At 44.0% G+C, this 14,274-nt stretch overlaps 1 protein-coding gene across 2 annotated transcripts in view; it reads left to right on the top strand.

Annotated features, from left to right (window-relative positions):
• The window catches only part of LOC139471149 (E3 ubiquitin-protein ligase MIB2-like), a 42,804-nt gene extending 36,890 nt beyond the window's left edge, over positions 1–5,914 (top strand). For both annotated transcript variants that reach the window (XM_071253413.1, XM_071253414.1), the window contains exons 16-19: positions 317–396; positions 1,395–1,573; positions 3,161–3,402; positions 4,486–5,914. In XM_071253413.1, the coding sequence (XP_071109514.1) occupies positions 317–396; positions 1,395–1,573; positions 3,161–3,402; positions 4,486–4,523 (539 nt within the window). In that variant the 3' untranslated portion in view covers positions 4,524–5,914. The remainder of the gene's footprint in view (positions 1–316; positions 397–1,394; positions 1,574–3,160; positions 3,403–4,485) is intronic.
• The last annotated feature ends 8,360 nt before the right edge of the window (positions 5,915–14,274 follow it).

Raw genomic sequence — 14,274 nt, 5'->3', positions numbered from 1 at the left:
TCATAGGGGCAAAATAGAGGTTGTATTTACTTTATATTATTTGTTGTCATAAGTACGGTTGACTGAGCTGTGTTTAAAGATTTATATTTAATATTAATGCTTAAAAGTTCAAAGAGCCAATTTAAGACTTCACAGAAACCATCACTTCACTCTCGATTTTCTGTGATGGAGAATACGTCCATGGTCTTTCTCATTATCAAATAGAGATGTAATACGCTGGATAATCGAGTGTGTGTGCGTGTGCCGTTGCGCGCTTTGCTCAATTTCTTGGTAAATTCAGCTTAACCTTGGCTGTACCATAACATATGCATTTCAGGAGCCAATGTGAATGTCAAGGACAACCAAGGTAACACCCCCCTGCACGTGCTTCTGATGGGGAACCAGGAGGGGGCCCTGGTGAGTACATATCCCCTTTGTTGGTGTGTTGGTGTGTTTATTTGTTCGTTTGTGTGTTTGTCGCTGCGCTCAACAATAGTCCAGCTACAGGCTTCGTACGATAACACTCAATCAGCTGCTTCAGTCGCCTCTCGAGACAAGAACAGAATACTAGGGACCTGTTCTAACCCGGACCCCTGGAGGCATATTTTTCTGATGACATAGATAGGTACATATACTGACAGGTGAGGTGAAATCGGGCTTAACGTCGCGTCTAAGATTATTGCACTTATATAGCGACGTGCATGTGTGTGTGGCTGCTTGTACTAGTCCGGACTGATGCCGATTTATAGTGCTAGCTCACTGAGATACCATGCCGCACTTTAACATGAATACCCCACTCAGACACAGTATACTGACTCCGAGCCAACCAGTCCTTGTTTAACCCCTTAATGCCGAGCGCCAGACAGGGTAACAACAGGTACCATCTTTTAACGTCTTTTGGTATGACGCAGCCGGGAATCGAACCCCGGACTTTCCGCTCTCCGGGCGGACGCTCTACCACTAGACCACGAAGCCGGTATATACTGACAGAGGAAAATAAGGGAATAGGTAGCAATCTTGGAGAAGATCGTGTACGTGTATATCACGTGGCATAGAGATGAAAGCGATTAAATGTACTGTGAGGAGTTACGTCCCTTATTGCCTCTCAAGGATCCACTGATCGTAGATTCGAATCCTATATTCGCCGCTGCAATTTGGTGACTCCTTCAGGGCTCTGTTCGTGTTGTTTTACGCCGCTGTGTAGAAATATTCCAGCAACGACGACAATTAGTTTCACATATAACATACTACATTATTTGTTCAGCATTTACGGCTCAAAACAGTTTTCCTTATTTTATTTTTTTAAACAAATCCCAGGCCCGACGTAGAATATCAATTAGTCGGAGGGGATGCTTGATCGTGTTGTTGTGCGCAGGTCACCGAGAGTCTTCCCACCGTGCTATTTATGATTCCAGTTGCGGATGTTGGTTGGACAGCCTCCGAAGGTTGACGAAGAAAGCCGAGTGCGCATTGCCTGTTACCTCCTGCAACACCAGGCAGATCTGACCGCGAAGAACAACAGTGACCAGACGCCTATGGACATATGTCGGAGTGAGAAGATCAAACAAGCAGTTCGTTCCTTCAGCCAGACAAGGTGCGTGTGACGCCCGCAACCCGCGGTTTCCTCCATTTGTTTAATGTTGTTTAACGCCGCACTCGGCAATATTCCCGCCATATGACAGCGGCATGTAAATAATCGCATCTGGACCAGACAATCCCGTGATTGATGTTATGAGGAACGATCTATTCCTTAAGGGTACCATGACGCACAATAAACCAAGTCACCGAGCCTGACGCTCGATTGTTTCAGCTGCCTTGCTTGGAAACGGAAGAGCCCGTCTGAAGTACTGCCATACAATCTCGGTCATCTATAGACATGTTACAATTTTCTGGACCCGTGAAGATCCGGGCTAGAAAAGGTTTTCACCTACTAACGGCGTAAGAGGCGACTAACGGGACTAGGTGTTCAGACTCGCTTACTTGTTTGATGCATGTCATCATATCCCAAATGCGTGGATGATGATCGATGCTCATGATGTCAATCTCTGGATTGTCTGGTCCAGACTCGATTATTTACAGACCGCCGTCATATAGCTGGAATATTGCTGAGTGCGGCGTTAAACAACACACAAAAAACACAATTTTCCCTTTTTCAGTTTTCAAATTATGAATCGAAACTTTGTCAAAATAGTTTTTTAGGTATAGTCTGGAATTGAAGTCGTCAATTTGAAATGACTTCCTTAAGGCTCGAAAAGCTTCTTTCTGATTGGCTACTGGCGACTCCTTGGTGGCTATTTTATTGGTTGGTCAAAGTTGGCGAAAGGTCGTTCTGACGTGAGCTGTAATGGGAGTCCTCAGATCTTTGTTCGTCGGTAGCGAGGGTTAAAATCCGATTTTAATGAGATTGTGTTTGTCCTCCCAGACCAGAAGCAATTGAGGGCTGTAATTCTAAACCAGATCTCAATTTGCTACGAACTGTAACGAAATAGAACTGGCAGAAAATGTAATATAGTGAAAATCGTTTGTCTCGTTCAAGCAGGACCAGCTAAAATAAAGTTTCCACTAATCCTATTGACTGGCTTTAAAAAACGAATTTCCATGACTAAATGTTCTAGCCCTTTTAAATGACACTCCAGGGATATCACTAAATACTCCACAAGACTGCGTTAAACCACATTCACTCACTAACTACAGTTGCGCCTTCCGATCTCGGTCAAGCGGTATAAAGCAATCTTAGCACAAAGTTTAAGGCCCTAAGTACTGCTGGAATATTCCAGAGCCCTATACAGTAAACTACGGTTATAACGAACTCAAAGGGACTACTAATTTTAGTTCGTTATAACCGTAGTTCGTTATAAGCATATATACAGCATAACTACAGCAAATAGACGGGATCAAAAAAGTAAGTTCGTTATATCCGTCAGTTCGTTATAAGCGTGTTCGTTATAACCGTAGTTTACTGTATTCATAAACGTGTGGAGCACAAAGGGCACGTAACTGAGTGAGTTACAAACTTCAGTAATATTAACGACAGTGGACCTTAAGAGTCGTTATAACATACGCGCGATCCGCCAGATATGTACTCCGTCGCTGCCGTCAGGGTTACGAACAAGGATCACCAGATTCTTCAGGCAACTTCTCCTAGGAAACATTCGTTGTACAAGAAAGATTTCTCTTCCAGCTCTTCGGTTGGTCAGGCATCACCGCAGGTCACAATGAGTTCACAGCAGGTCACAATGAGTTCACAGCAGGTCACAATGAGGTCAGACGACCGAGGCCCTAAGCTGTGCTGCAAATGTATGGACGTCCGCGCTAACGCCATCTACCTTCCCTGTGGCCACAAAGAGACGTGCCGGAAGTGCTGTGTCGGCGTCAGGACGTGCGGCGCATGCGGGAGAGACGTAACGAGGAAGGTCACCGAAGGTTAGTTTCAAATACCAACACGGTGGCCATGCTGCTTAGTTTCCTGTTTAACTCAATACACGATCCCGGATATTTAAAACGAGCGTGGATGGGTGGTTGTAGGGGCAATTTTTTCTCATTCTAAAAACCAGGAGGGTGTGTGTGTGTGCGTCTGAGGGAGACGTGTGTGTGTGTGGGGGGGGGGGAGGGGGGGGGTGGTCTTAATACTGTATGTATACCTTCAGTAGGCCAATAGGTCAATGATTCACATATGTAATTCATTAATTCGAAGCTAGTTCATGGAGATTCATGCCGCTGGTACTCAACAAATATGAAGAAAAATTATTTTGTGATTATTTTGTGAATTTCTTTTAAAGTGACCTGCCATTTGTTTTTCAGGGGGCTTGGGATTTTATCCCAAAAAATAAATCGACCCAGAAAAAGCTGGAAAAAGACGCTTCTGTTGAAATGAAAATATTGTCTGCCACAAAACATTGTGCAAGATATTTTTAAAAAGAATATATCACATAGTCGGTCCCAAACAAGACCTATATCCAATTGGCATGTGAGTCCCGTGATGATTATGAGAACAGGTCCACAGCAACCTGCTTATAATGCTAAATGGACAGGGTCGTCAGGCTCAGTGACTTGGCTGAGTGCATGTCATCGTTTATCAGGGGCGGTCGGGTAGCCCAGTGGTTAAAGCGTTCGCTCGTCACGCCGAAGACCTGGGTTCCATTCCCGACATGGGTACATTGTGTGAAGCCCATTTCTGGTGTCCCCCGCCGTGATAATGCTAGAATATGGCTAAAAGCGGCATAAATCCATATTGACTCACTCACTCATCGTTTATCGACGGCGTGGGTCGTCGCTCGTCATACCAATCACTTGATACGTGTCTATACTCGGTTACAATCGTGTGAAAAACTGATTAAGAGATATAAGGTTTTCATTGTTTTCATTGTAATTCTCAATGTCGCAGCTATGCCTGATCAATTATTAATTTCACTAACAAAAAACAAAGATCAGAAAGGAATGTTTAATCATTATGCCGGCAGATCCATATTTTTCAAAATGTTGCTATAGAAACACACTTTGTTTCAGACGGAAACAGAATCGGAAAAGACTGTGTCATTCAATAGACCAGTGTAGAATCTACAGTCCTGTTCTTGAAAGCAGTGTACAGTCTCTGGCTTGGGATATAGTGCGTTTCAAGACAATATTCTTCATCAGTGTAAAACTAGGAATGTGTGCGTTGCTTAGCCTTGGTCCATCTTATAACCATGTAACACACAAGGGCACGACAAGGACCCGACAGGGAAACGACAAGGAAACGACAAGGACACGACAAGGCCCCGACAAGGCCCCGACAGGGAAACGACAAGGACACGACAAGGCCCCGACAAGGCCCCGACAGGGAAACGACAAGGACACGACAAGGACCCGACAGGGTAACGACAAGGACACGACAAGGACACGACACGTTCTGAGACATTAGGAGGTGGTCCTTGGTGGTAGTAGCTGTAACTGGGAAACTGACACCGTGAAAACAGCGCCCATCCAGGAGTGTTTACACTCTCGTCAAGTGAATTGTGCCGGACCATGACTTCAAAAGCCTTTTTCAGTCAGCAGCCAAGTCAAGAACTGAAACGTAGTCGGTGTATCATCAGCTATCTGCATCCAGACACCAAGCCTGGTCCCCAACTCTGTTTGTTGACTGTCATCAACGACTACCGCCCATCGTCGCTGTCTCAACCAGAAGTACCAACATTAGGAAAACAGTATTAAAGCCCAAAAAATCATGATAGAGTGTCTGATTTCCGTTCTCAAATGTGACTTTCCCTTTTCGTGTTCTGTTAGAGACTCTTTGATTGGCACTTCTAGAAGTTGGTAAGTAACAGTTAAGACAAGCTAGTTTCATGTATGACTTCTTCTCTATTAAAATTAATTAAATTAAGGATTTGAATAGCGCATTTTCAAATTAACAACTGCTCAAAGACACTTAGACCATGATTGACCAAGTCAAAGGCTCTCTTGAAGAGACTGGTTTTGAATTTCTTTTTAAAGCTTGTCAGATTTTGTTTTTCTGATTTCTTGTGGCAGATTGTTCAATAGCAATGGGCCAGCATGTTGAAATGACATATCGCCATATGTTTTGTGTTCCGTGACTTTGGCACCACTATTAGATGATGGTCTTTTGATATTGTATGATGTCACTTTATCAGTCATTATCCTTTTTTGTTGTTAATCCCTGCCATGAATTCCCTCATATTGTTGGTGTTAATCCTTACTAGACGTATATAAGTCTGTACTGTGCTGTCTTACTTCACTCTTGCTTGACATATGTATAAGGGTCTATACTGAAGTTGTCATCCTTACAAATATCATGTCTGAACTCTGAAGCAAAGTCACTACTTGACCAAGGTCGAGGACCTTACTTTAACAAGCAATTGAATTAAAACAGTTCTTCCTTTTTAAGCTTAAGGCACATTTCTGTTTGCCACTGTTTGCACTATCTGTATAAATGATTTGTTACCACGTAAAATAATGTTCATTTTCTTTGTTTACAAAGTCCTAGGAACTATTCTCGCTGGGTTTGCGGGTTAGCCTTGGACCGTACCGGACGCGGTGGGTCATATAAATGGTTGAGAGATCCGGGCAGGATTATTTACAGACCGCCGTCATGTAGCTGGGCTATATTGAACAGGGGGCTGGACAACAAACCAGTGAACATGTGAATGTGTTCCCTCTGTGTGTGTGTGTTTTGTTTGTTGTTAACGTCGCACTATCGTCAAGCTTTATGACGGCGCGCTGTAAATAATTGAGTCTGGACCAGACAATACAGTGATTGACATCATGAGCATTGATCAACGCAATGTGGGTGCGTTGACATGCATCATCCATGTCAGCGAGCCTTACCACCCGATCCCGTTAGTCGTCTTTTACCTACCTATTCTAACCCGGATCTTCGTGGGTCGCTGTGACATATGTTAGAGGGTGGCAAGCATCGATGTTCATAGTTTACTTTGGACTGTTGAAACTTCAGTTAACTCATACGTGGTGAAGCCAGTTGTTATATTTCTTATTGTAATGATAGTTCACGAAGACACACACACCACACCACCCTTGGTATACTTCGTTTCTGTCCAATAGGTTTAAATGATAATCATATGAGAATATACATTGGGAACTAGGTCTACCTTGCTCCTCGATGTGCAGAGAAAGCCAGAAACCAGGTACGAATCTCAATTCGTTCTGATTATGTTTCTAGGTTTCAAAGTGATAAACGTCTGAACCATGCATCATGTCTGGATTTCCTCCCACATTAAGTTGACAGGTCTTGATACAAAAGGAATACTGTTCAAATCCGCGTTTTACCCAACTCACTCACTCACTCACTGAAAAAATGCTTATGCGACATAAAATCTGAAGTCACTCACTAAAGTTCGATGTACAGATCCTAGTAATACAGTAAACTACGGTTATAACGAACTCAAAGGAACCACTAATTTTAGTTTGTTATAACAGTTGTTCGTTATAAGCATATATCGAATAGTTATCATTATAAATTATTGTAAGAATACTACCTCTATTACATATCAGCCATAAATCCTGTATTTTGGCTTCATTCACACCAATAATAATTTTCAGATTTTCAACAGATGTCCCCTTCACTGTCAATTATGCACAATTAGTTGCCGCCAAGTAGTCTCGTAACTTCCCACGCCATGACGTCACAATGGCGGCCTTATCACTTTTTCCCCTCATCTCCTGCTAAAGGTAGATGAATTTGCTAGGTGGGAGGGAGTAATTCGAATGTAATAGTGGTAGCATACTTAGAATTGTTAACGATGATAACTATTGATGATAATTCTTACGAAACTCCTACCTCTATTACATATCTGCCAGAATATATCCCGGTGGGATCTGCCTCTAGTAACTCCCTGTGTAATTGACAGAAATCCTCTTCTGAAAATCATGTCCTGATTCTAATATAACTAAGATAATTTTCCTCTGAAATTCCCCCTGAGGACTTAAAAATCAGAAACTATGTCATTAATTAGTCAAATATGTGATATTATCACTAGTTTTACCACTATGTTTGCTGGTTTTGATCATAATAAACCTGGATTAGTGAACTATAATACCAGTGGTTATGTCAATTCCTTATGACGTTACCGGTATGTTACTTCCTCTTTTGGTAATGACGCCTCTTTAGGTCTATTTCTACCCCAAAATCGCCATTCCCTGGTTAGGTCTTTGTTCAGCTATTTCCGGTGCTGACGTAACTTTCAGGTTTCGCTGTCACTTCCTGTCAACGGTGTTAGATGACATTAAGGTGCTTCTAATCCATCTTACACCTAATAAGCAGAGTAATCAAGGGTGTACTTTATCCATCTAGCCTTTGTGATATCCTTGTTCGAAATGGTCTTAGAGGATAGAAATATTCTCCTTCGATGGCGTCTATGCGGGTCTGTAGCCGAGAGAAAGAACTTGAGAGCTCTGATTGGACATAAGAGTCTGTCTGGTTGATCAACTGTTGGTCCCTATGCCGAGATTGTATAGTGTCTTTGGCCCAACGGTCCCATTGTGGTAGATTGGTTCTTGGCTACGAATTCTGGGAGCGATTTTATAGTTATAGAAGTCCAATGTTGATTATTGGTAAGACTAGAATAGTCTAAGGCATGTAACTCCAAAACTCTTGCTGCTGTATCCATGGCTAGCAGAAACAATGTTTTCCTGGCTTTTTTAAGTTGGGTAGCCTTCACCATGGGTTCGTAAGGTTCCGTTAAAAGTGCCGATAATACCACGGATAGATTCTACATGGGGAAGAAACGAGGGGTCCTAATATCTTCTAGTAGAAGGGATTTCTGGCCACACATCCCAGTCTGACCACACACCCCAGGCTGGCCACACATCCCAGCCTGACCACACATCCCAGCCTGACCGCACATCCCACACATCCCACACATCCCAGCCTGGCCACACATCCCAGCCTGACCACACACCCCAGCCTGGCCACACATCCCAGCCTGACCACACATCCCAGCCTGGCCACACACCCCAGCCTGACCGCACATCCCAGCCTGACCACACATCCCAGCCTGCCCGACATCCCAGCCTGACCACACAACCCAGCCTGGCCACACATCCCAGCCTGACCACACACCCCAGCCTGACCACACACCCCAGCCTGACCACACACCCCAGCCTGGCCACACATCCCAGCCTGACCTCACACCCCAGCCTGGCCACACATCCCACACACCCCAGCCTGACCACACACCCCAGCCTGACCACACACCCCAGCCTGGCCACACACCCCACACACCCCAGCCTGACCACACATCCCAGCCTGACCACACACCCCAGCCTGACCACACATCCCAGCCTGACCACACATCCCAGCCTGACCGCACATCCCTGCCTGGCCACACACCCCAGCCTGACCACACACCCCAGCCTGACCACACATCCCACACACCCCAGCCTGACCACACATCCCAGCCTGGCCACACACCCCAGCCTGACCACACATCCCAGCCTGACCACACATCCCAGCCTGACCACACACCCCAGCCTGACCACACACCCCAGCCTGGCCACACACCCCACACACCCCAGCCTGACCTCACATCCCAGCCTGACCACACATCCCAGCCTGACCACACATCCCAGCCTGACCGCACATCCCAGCCTGACCGCACATCCCAGCCTGGCCGCACATCCCAGCCTGACCGCACATCCCCTGCCTGGCCGCACATCCCAGCCTGACCACACATCCCAGCCTGACCGCACATCCCAGCCTGACCGCACATCCCAGCCTGACCGCACATCCCAGCCTGGCCGCACATCCCAGCCTGGCCGCACATCCCAGCCTGACCGCACATCCCAGCCTGACCACACACCCAAGCCTGATCGCACATCCCAGCCTGACCACACATCCCAGCCTGACCACACATCCCAGCCTGACCACACATCCCAGCCTGACCACACACCCCAGCCTGACCACACATCCCAGCCTGACCACACATCCCAGTCTGACCACACACCCCAGCCTGGCCACACACCCCAGCCTGACCACACATCCCAGCCTGACCACACACCCCAGCCTGACCACACACCCCACACACCCCAGCCTGACCACACACCCCACACATCCCAGCCTGACCACACACCCCACACATCCCAGCCTGACCACACACCCTACACATCCCAGCCTGACCACACATCCAGAATTGCCTCATCAGCAACAAGTTGCACGGAACATACTCTGTTTCCTGGCATTAGTAAGAATAGCACAAAGACAAGTAATGGAACAAAAGAGTTTAATTCTTATATTAAAATGTAGTATTCAATAAATTAACAACATTGGCAATGAAGGACAAGGCATTAAATAATGACAGTAATGATCAGATCTTTGTCAGACAGCAAGCTGGCAAGTATTTATAATTAATAATGATAATAATTTCTTATATATTTATCTCTCGAGAATGCTTTACCTTGATAAATGCCACAGAAATCAGTGCATATCATTAGAGAAAGGGAGAAGTCCTTATTAATCAAGCATGCGATACGTAAACCAGGAAACAACTTTTCACACCTTGGAATCCAAATCAGACCAATTGAATCTCAAAACACACTTTGACAGACATTATTCAATTAACTGACATAAACATTGATCCAAAGCTCACAGACTCCTGTCAAACAATTAGTAATGGGAAGTATTTTGGTATAATATTCAACATGTTACCTGAATAAATATTTTCCAAAATGGCACACCAAAACAACAAGGTGTTGTTTCTCATAATTGTGTTATACAACTTCAAAACACTTTTAGGTTTGAGTTCGGTGTACAGAACGGGTGGGGCCACAATTACATGAATATATGTTGTCATGTAGTGACAGTTACCTCCCCTTGGTGTGTACAGGAATTAGAAAAACAAAACTGAAGCATGAGAGAGAAAAGGTCCTGGTAGAAATGAGACGCAAAAGACCTAGCATGACCATGGAAGCTGAGAACTGAAGAGGTGTCAGTAGGTGACCAAGGAAGCAAGGCAGGTGGTGGGTGCAGGGCTTGTGCTTCTTTAAGCAGTCTCCATTAAAACCTACGGAAGTATCAAAACCTAACACTAAAAAGCCTGATAAGGCCAGGGGCAGTAACTCTGTATAGCCAGCTGCAGCATGGAGACCACAGGGCCAATAGAGTCTGAGTTTCCCAAGGACAGTAACTCTGTATAGCCAGCTGCAGCATGGAGACCACAGGGCCAATAGAGTCTGAGTTTCCCAAGGACAGTAACTCTGTATAGCCAGCTGCAGCATGGAGACCACAGGGCCATTAGAGTCTGAGTTTCCCAAGGACAGTAACTCTGTACTGCCAGCTGCAGCATGGAGACCACAGGGCCAATAGAGTCTGAGTTTCCCAAGGACAGTAACTCTGTATAGCCAGCTGCAGCATGGAGACCACAGGGCCAATAGAGTCTGAGTTTCCCAAGGACAGTAACTCTGTACTGCCAGCTGCAGCATGGAGACCACAGGGCCAATAGAGTCTGAGTTTCCCAGGGGCAGTAACTCTGTATAGCTGCAGCATGGAGACCACAGGGCCAATAGAGTCTGAGTTTCCCAAGGACAGTAACTCTGTATAGCCAGCTGCAGCATGGAGAACACAGGGCGAATAGAGTCCGAGTTTCCCAAGGACAGTAACTCTGTATAGCCAGCTGCAGCATGGAGACCACAGGGCCAATAGAGTCTGAGTTTCCCAAGGACAGTAACTCTGTATAGCCAGCTGCAGCATGGAGACCACAGGGCCAATAGAGTCTGAGTTTCCCAAGGACAGTAACTCTGTATAGCCAGCTGCAGCATGGAGACGACGGGGCCAATAGAGTCTGAGTTTCCCAAGGACAGTAACTCTGTATAGCCAGCCGCAGCATGGAGACGACGGGGCCAATAGAGTCTGAGTTTCCCAAGGACAGTAACTCTGTATAGCCAGCCGCAGCATGGAGACCACAGGGCCAATAGAGTCTGAGTTTCCCAAGGACAGTAACTCTGTATAGCCAGCTGCAGCATGGAGACGACGGGGCCAATATTGCAATATTGGAACCTTTATTTGCAATGGTGAAGCCAGTATGCTAGGATTTCTAGCTGAAGTGATTGGCAGGATTTTCTTGTGTCGTGATGCTCCTAAAGTTATATAATGATGCAGTGTCAACTCTCTAATCATGAGTTCTGAAAAGCAAGCGACCTTTTAAAGAAATAAGCCCATTGTTGTGGAATTAGGCATCTTTCAAATGCAGAGAAAAATAAAAACAAATTTCTGACTAGTTAATACTGCAGACAATATCTTTATCTTAATCACTGATGATTATAATAATAATAATAATAATGATAATAATAATATGAGGTCACTTGTATTGAGAATGTTCTATGTATATGAACCATTTGGAATGGCACAGCCTCCTCAGCTTCCAGCTTCTGGCACACAATAGCAAAAAGATATGAGTGTCACGGACCAACTGGTTCTTATTGGGGAAAGGATTAAAAGGTGTCTGTCTATCTGTGAGATAGATACTTGATAAAAAAAGCAACAAAAATCACCAATGTGCCTATCAAATAGGCCAATAGCGCCCGTAAGTAGGTCACGGGACTATGCAAGACTTACAGGCCCTACAACAGGCAACAGTCCTCCACAGAAAACAGTCAATCCGGTGCAGACTTCACACAGTCTACCTGGTGCAGATTATGACAAGTCAACCCCCAGCTAGCACTTGTGGAAAAGGTTGCTGACAGTGGATAGAAACATTAAAACATCTGGTATATTAAACATGTATACAACACATGCATAATCTACATCACAAAAAAATATATGCTGATAAATATAAACAATTTTGCATCATTCAGTTGATTAAACCACTTTTCAAATAGAAAAGTCATATTGTGTGTCAGTATTTGTCTTTCTATACATTAAAACCTTGTCATCATATCAAAAGGTTATTTCGGATAATCTAAATATGAAGGGACAAGAAGTAGCCCTGAAAAGTCATAGCAATGAATAAAGAAGTTGTTATCTATAAAAAGTCTATGTGTTCTTCCAACTTCTAAAAGCCTTTCAAGCATGTAATTAAAAAAATTAACCATTTAAATTTCTAACGCTGACTATCTAGCCTGATAAGGCCAAGGGCAGTAACTATGTACTGCGAGTTGCGGCACAAAGACCACAGGGTCAATAGATTCTGAGTTTCCAAAGGGAAGTAACTCTGATTAGCTACCCAATTCAACTGCACACTTTAACATGATACAGCGACAAAAAGACCAGTCTGAACACACAATATGCACACTTCTATTTTAACAAGTAGAGGCAAACATCTACAACTAAACAAATATATGAATATACAGCAAAACCCTGTCAGTCCACAACCCTGCAGCATACTGTCAACTGACACCAGGACAATGCTTCCCAGACATCGGTTAATCCTGAAGGTTCTTCCACACAATTCCACTGGCTAAGGTACTCTGGAAAAACAGGGTTTTACTGTACACAGGATCATCTCAAAGACAATTTACAAACGACAAATATTCAACTATGCAAAGAAAAGTGGCCATCTCTTACTACAGGTGATATGTGTGAGACTGATTGACAAGAACAGGTGACTTCACCCTACAGGAGTGAATTCCTGAAAACACAGTGGAATCTATGGCACTTAATTTGACCTGCAAATCAAGATGACCGGAGTCAAACTGAATCAAACTCCTGAAACTACTATATCACATTTTGTTAATTAATTTTCTGGCATAACTAATTATTGCTGTAAAACTTATGGCAAACTAGGATTGATAAAATATTCTTGGTTCTCAGGTCTTAGATCAGTAAACACTCCTGCATAATAGCATTTCATTTTTTAACACACACGAAAAAATTGAAGAGATAATTCTATTCACAAACAGGTGAATTTTTTCATATTTTAAGGATGCTATACATCACAAAATTTTCTGAATTCATCGTGGGAGCTGGGTTTATTTGAGTTACAACTGTTTGTCTGCTGAACAAGAAGAAAGCCCAACCTGATGCCGACATGGGTATGTACAGAGGTGAACATTAAGCTCAGGTATTTACTGATGGACTATTGATCATTGTCGGGGTGAGTCTCGGATCTCCAACCCACATCCTGGTGATCCAAAGGGATGCAAATCTGCATAGCCAATAGATCCCTGGTGCTGACCATGCCTCCCTCACTGCCTGTGAACCGAGACTATTTTCCTTCCACTGCCTTGAATGAATTGTTGGGACTTGCAAGAGCTGTGTTGAATTAAAACATGAACACTGTAGACCTACTGTCTTCTACATCATGCTGCGTGTGATGAAGAAAATGTGCTGATGGAATAAAAGGGGGTTGGAGATACTGGGGGCTGATGCCCTTGCAACGTTACAGCGCTAGTATGAACAAAAGGAAGTAGGACAAATAGACATGCTGATCAAAGACGCTTGTCAGAAAGGCAAATATCAAACATGTTGCTTAAATCATATTACTGATGTGTATAAATTAATAGAACATATAAACTTAGATAATGTGTAACCTATCAAGGTCAATACATGGTGCTGGCCCGAGAGTCAGCTGCAGGTATTGCGGCCAGGCACACAGATGTAAAGGACGTAAACGTAGCCTCAGTAGCTTCTATCTCAACTGTGGAGCACTTTTTGTAAACATTCACTTCAATTATTAAACCACATGAACAACAAAAAAATGGGTTCAAATACAAACAAATGATTAGTTTGAAAATGTGGTCTCATTTCATCATCTTGATTTCAAGTGACACAAGATTTGGAACACATAATTTGTACAGAAAATTATAATCATGTCCATTACTTAAAAATTTCACATAGAAAAATGTATTAAC

The sequence above is a fragment of the Haliotis cracherodii genome, unplaced genomic scaffold (genome assembly GCF_022045235.1).
Source record: "Haliotis cracherodii isolate W230 unplaced genomic scaffold, xgHalCrac1.p SCAF_22, whole genome shotgun sequence".
NCBI classification, from domain to species: Eukaryota; Metazoa; Mollusca; class Gastropoda; order Lepetellida; family Haliotidae; genus Haliotis; species Haliotis cracherodii.
This window is presented reverse-complemented; position numbering and strand designations above follow the sequence as displayed.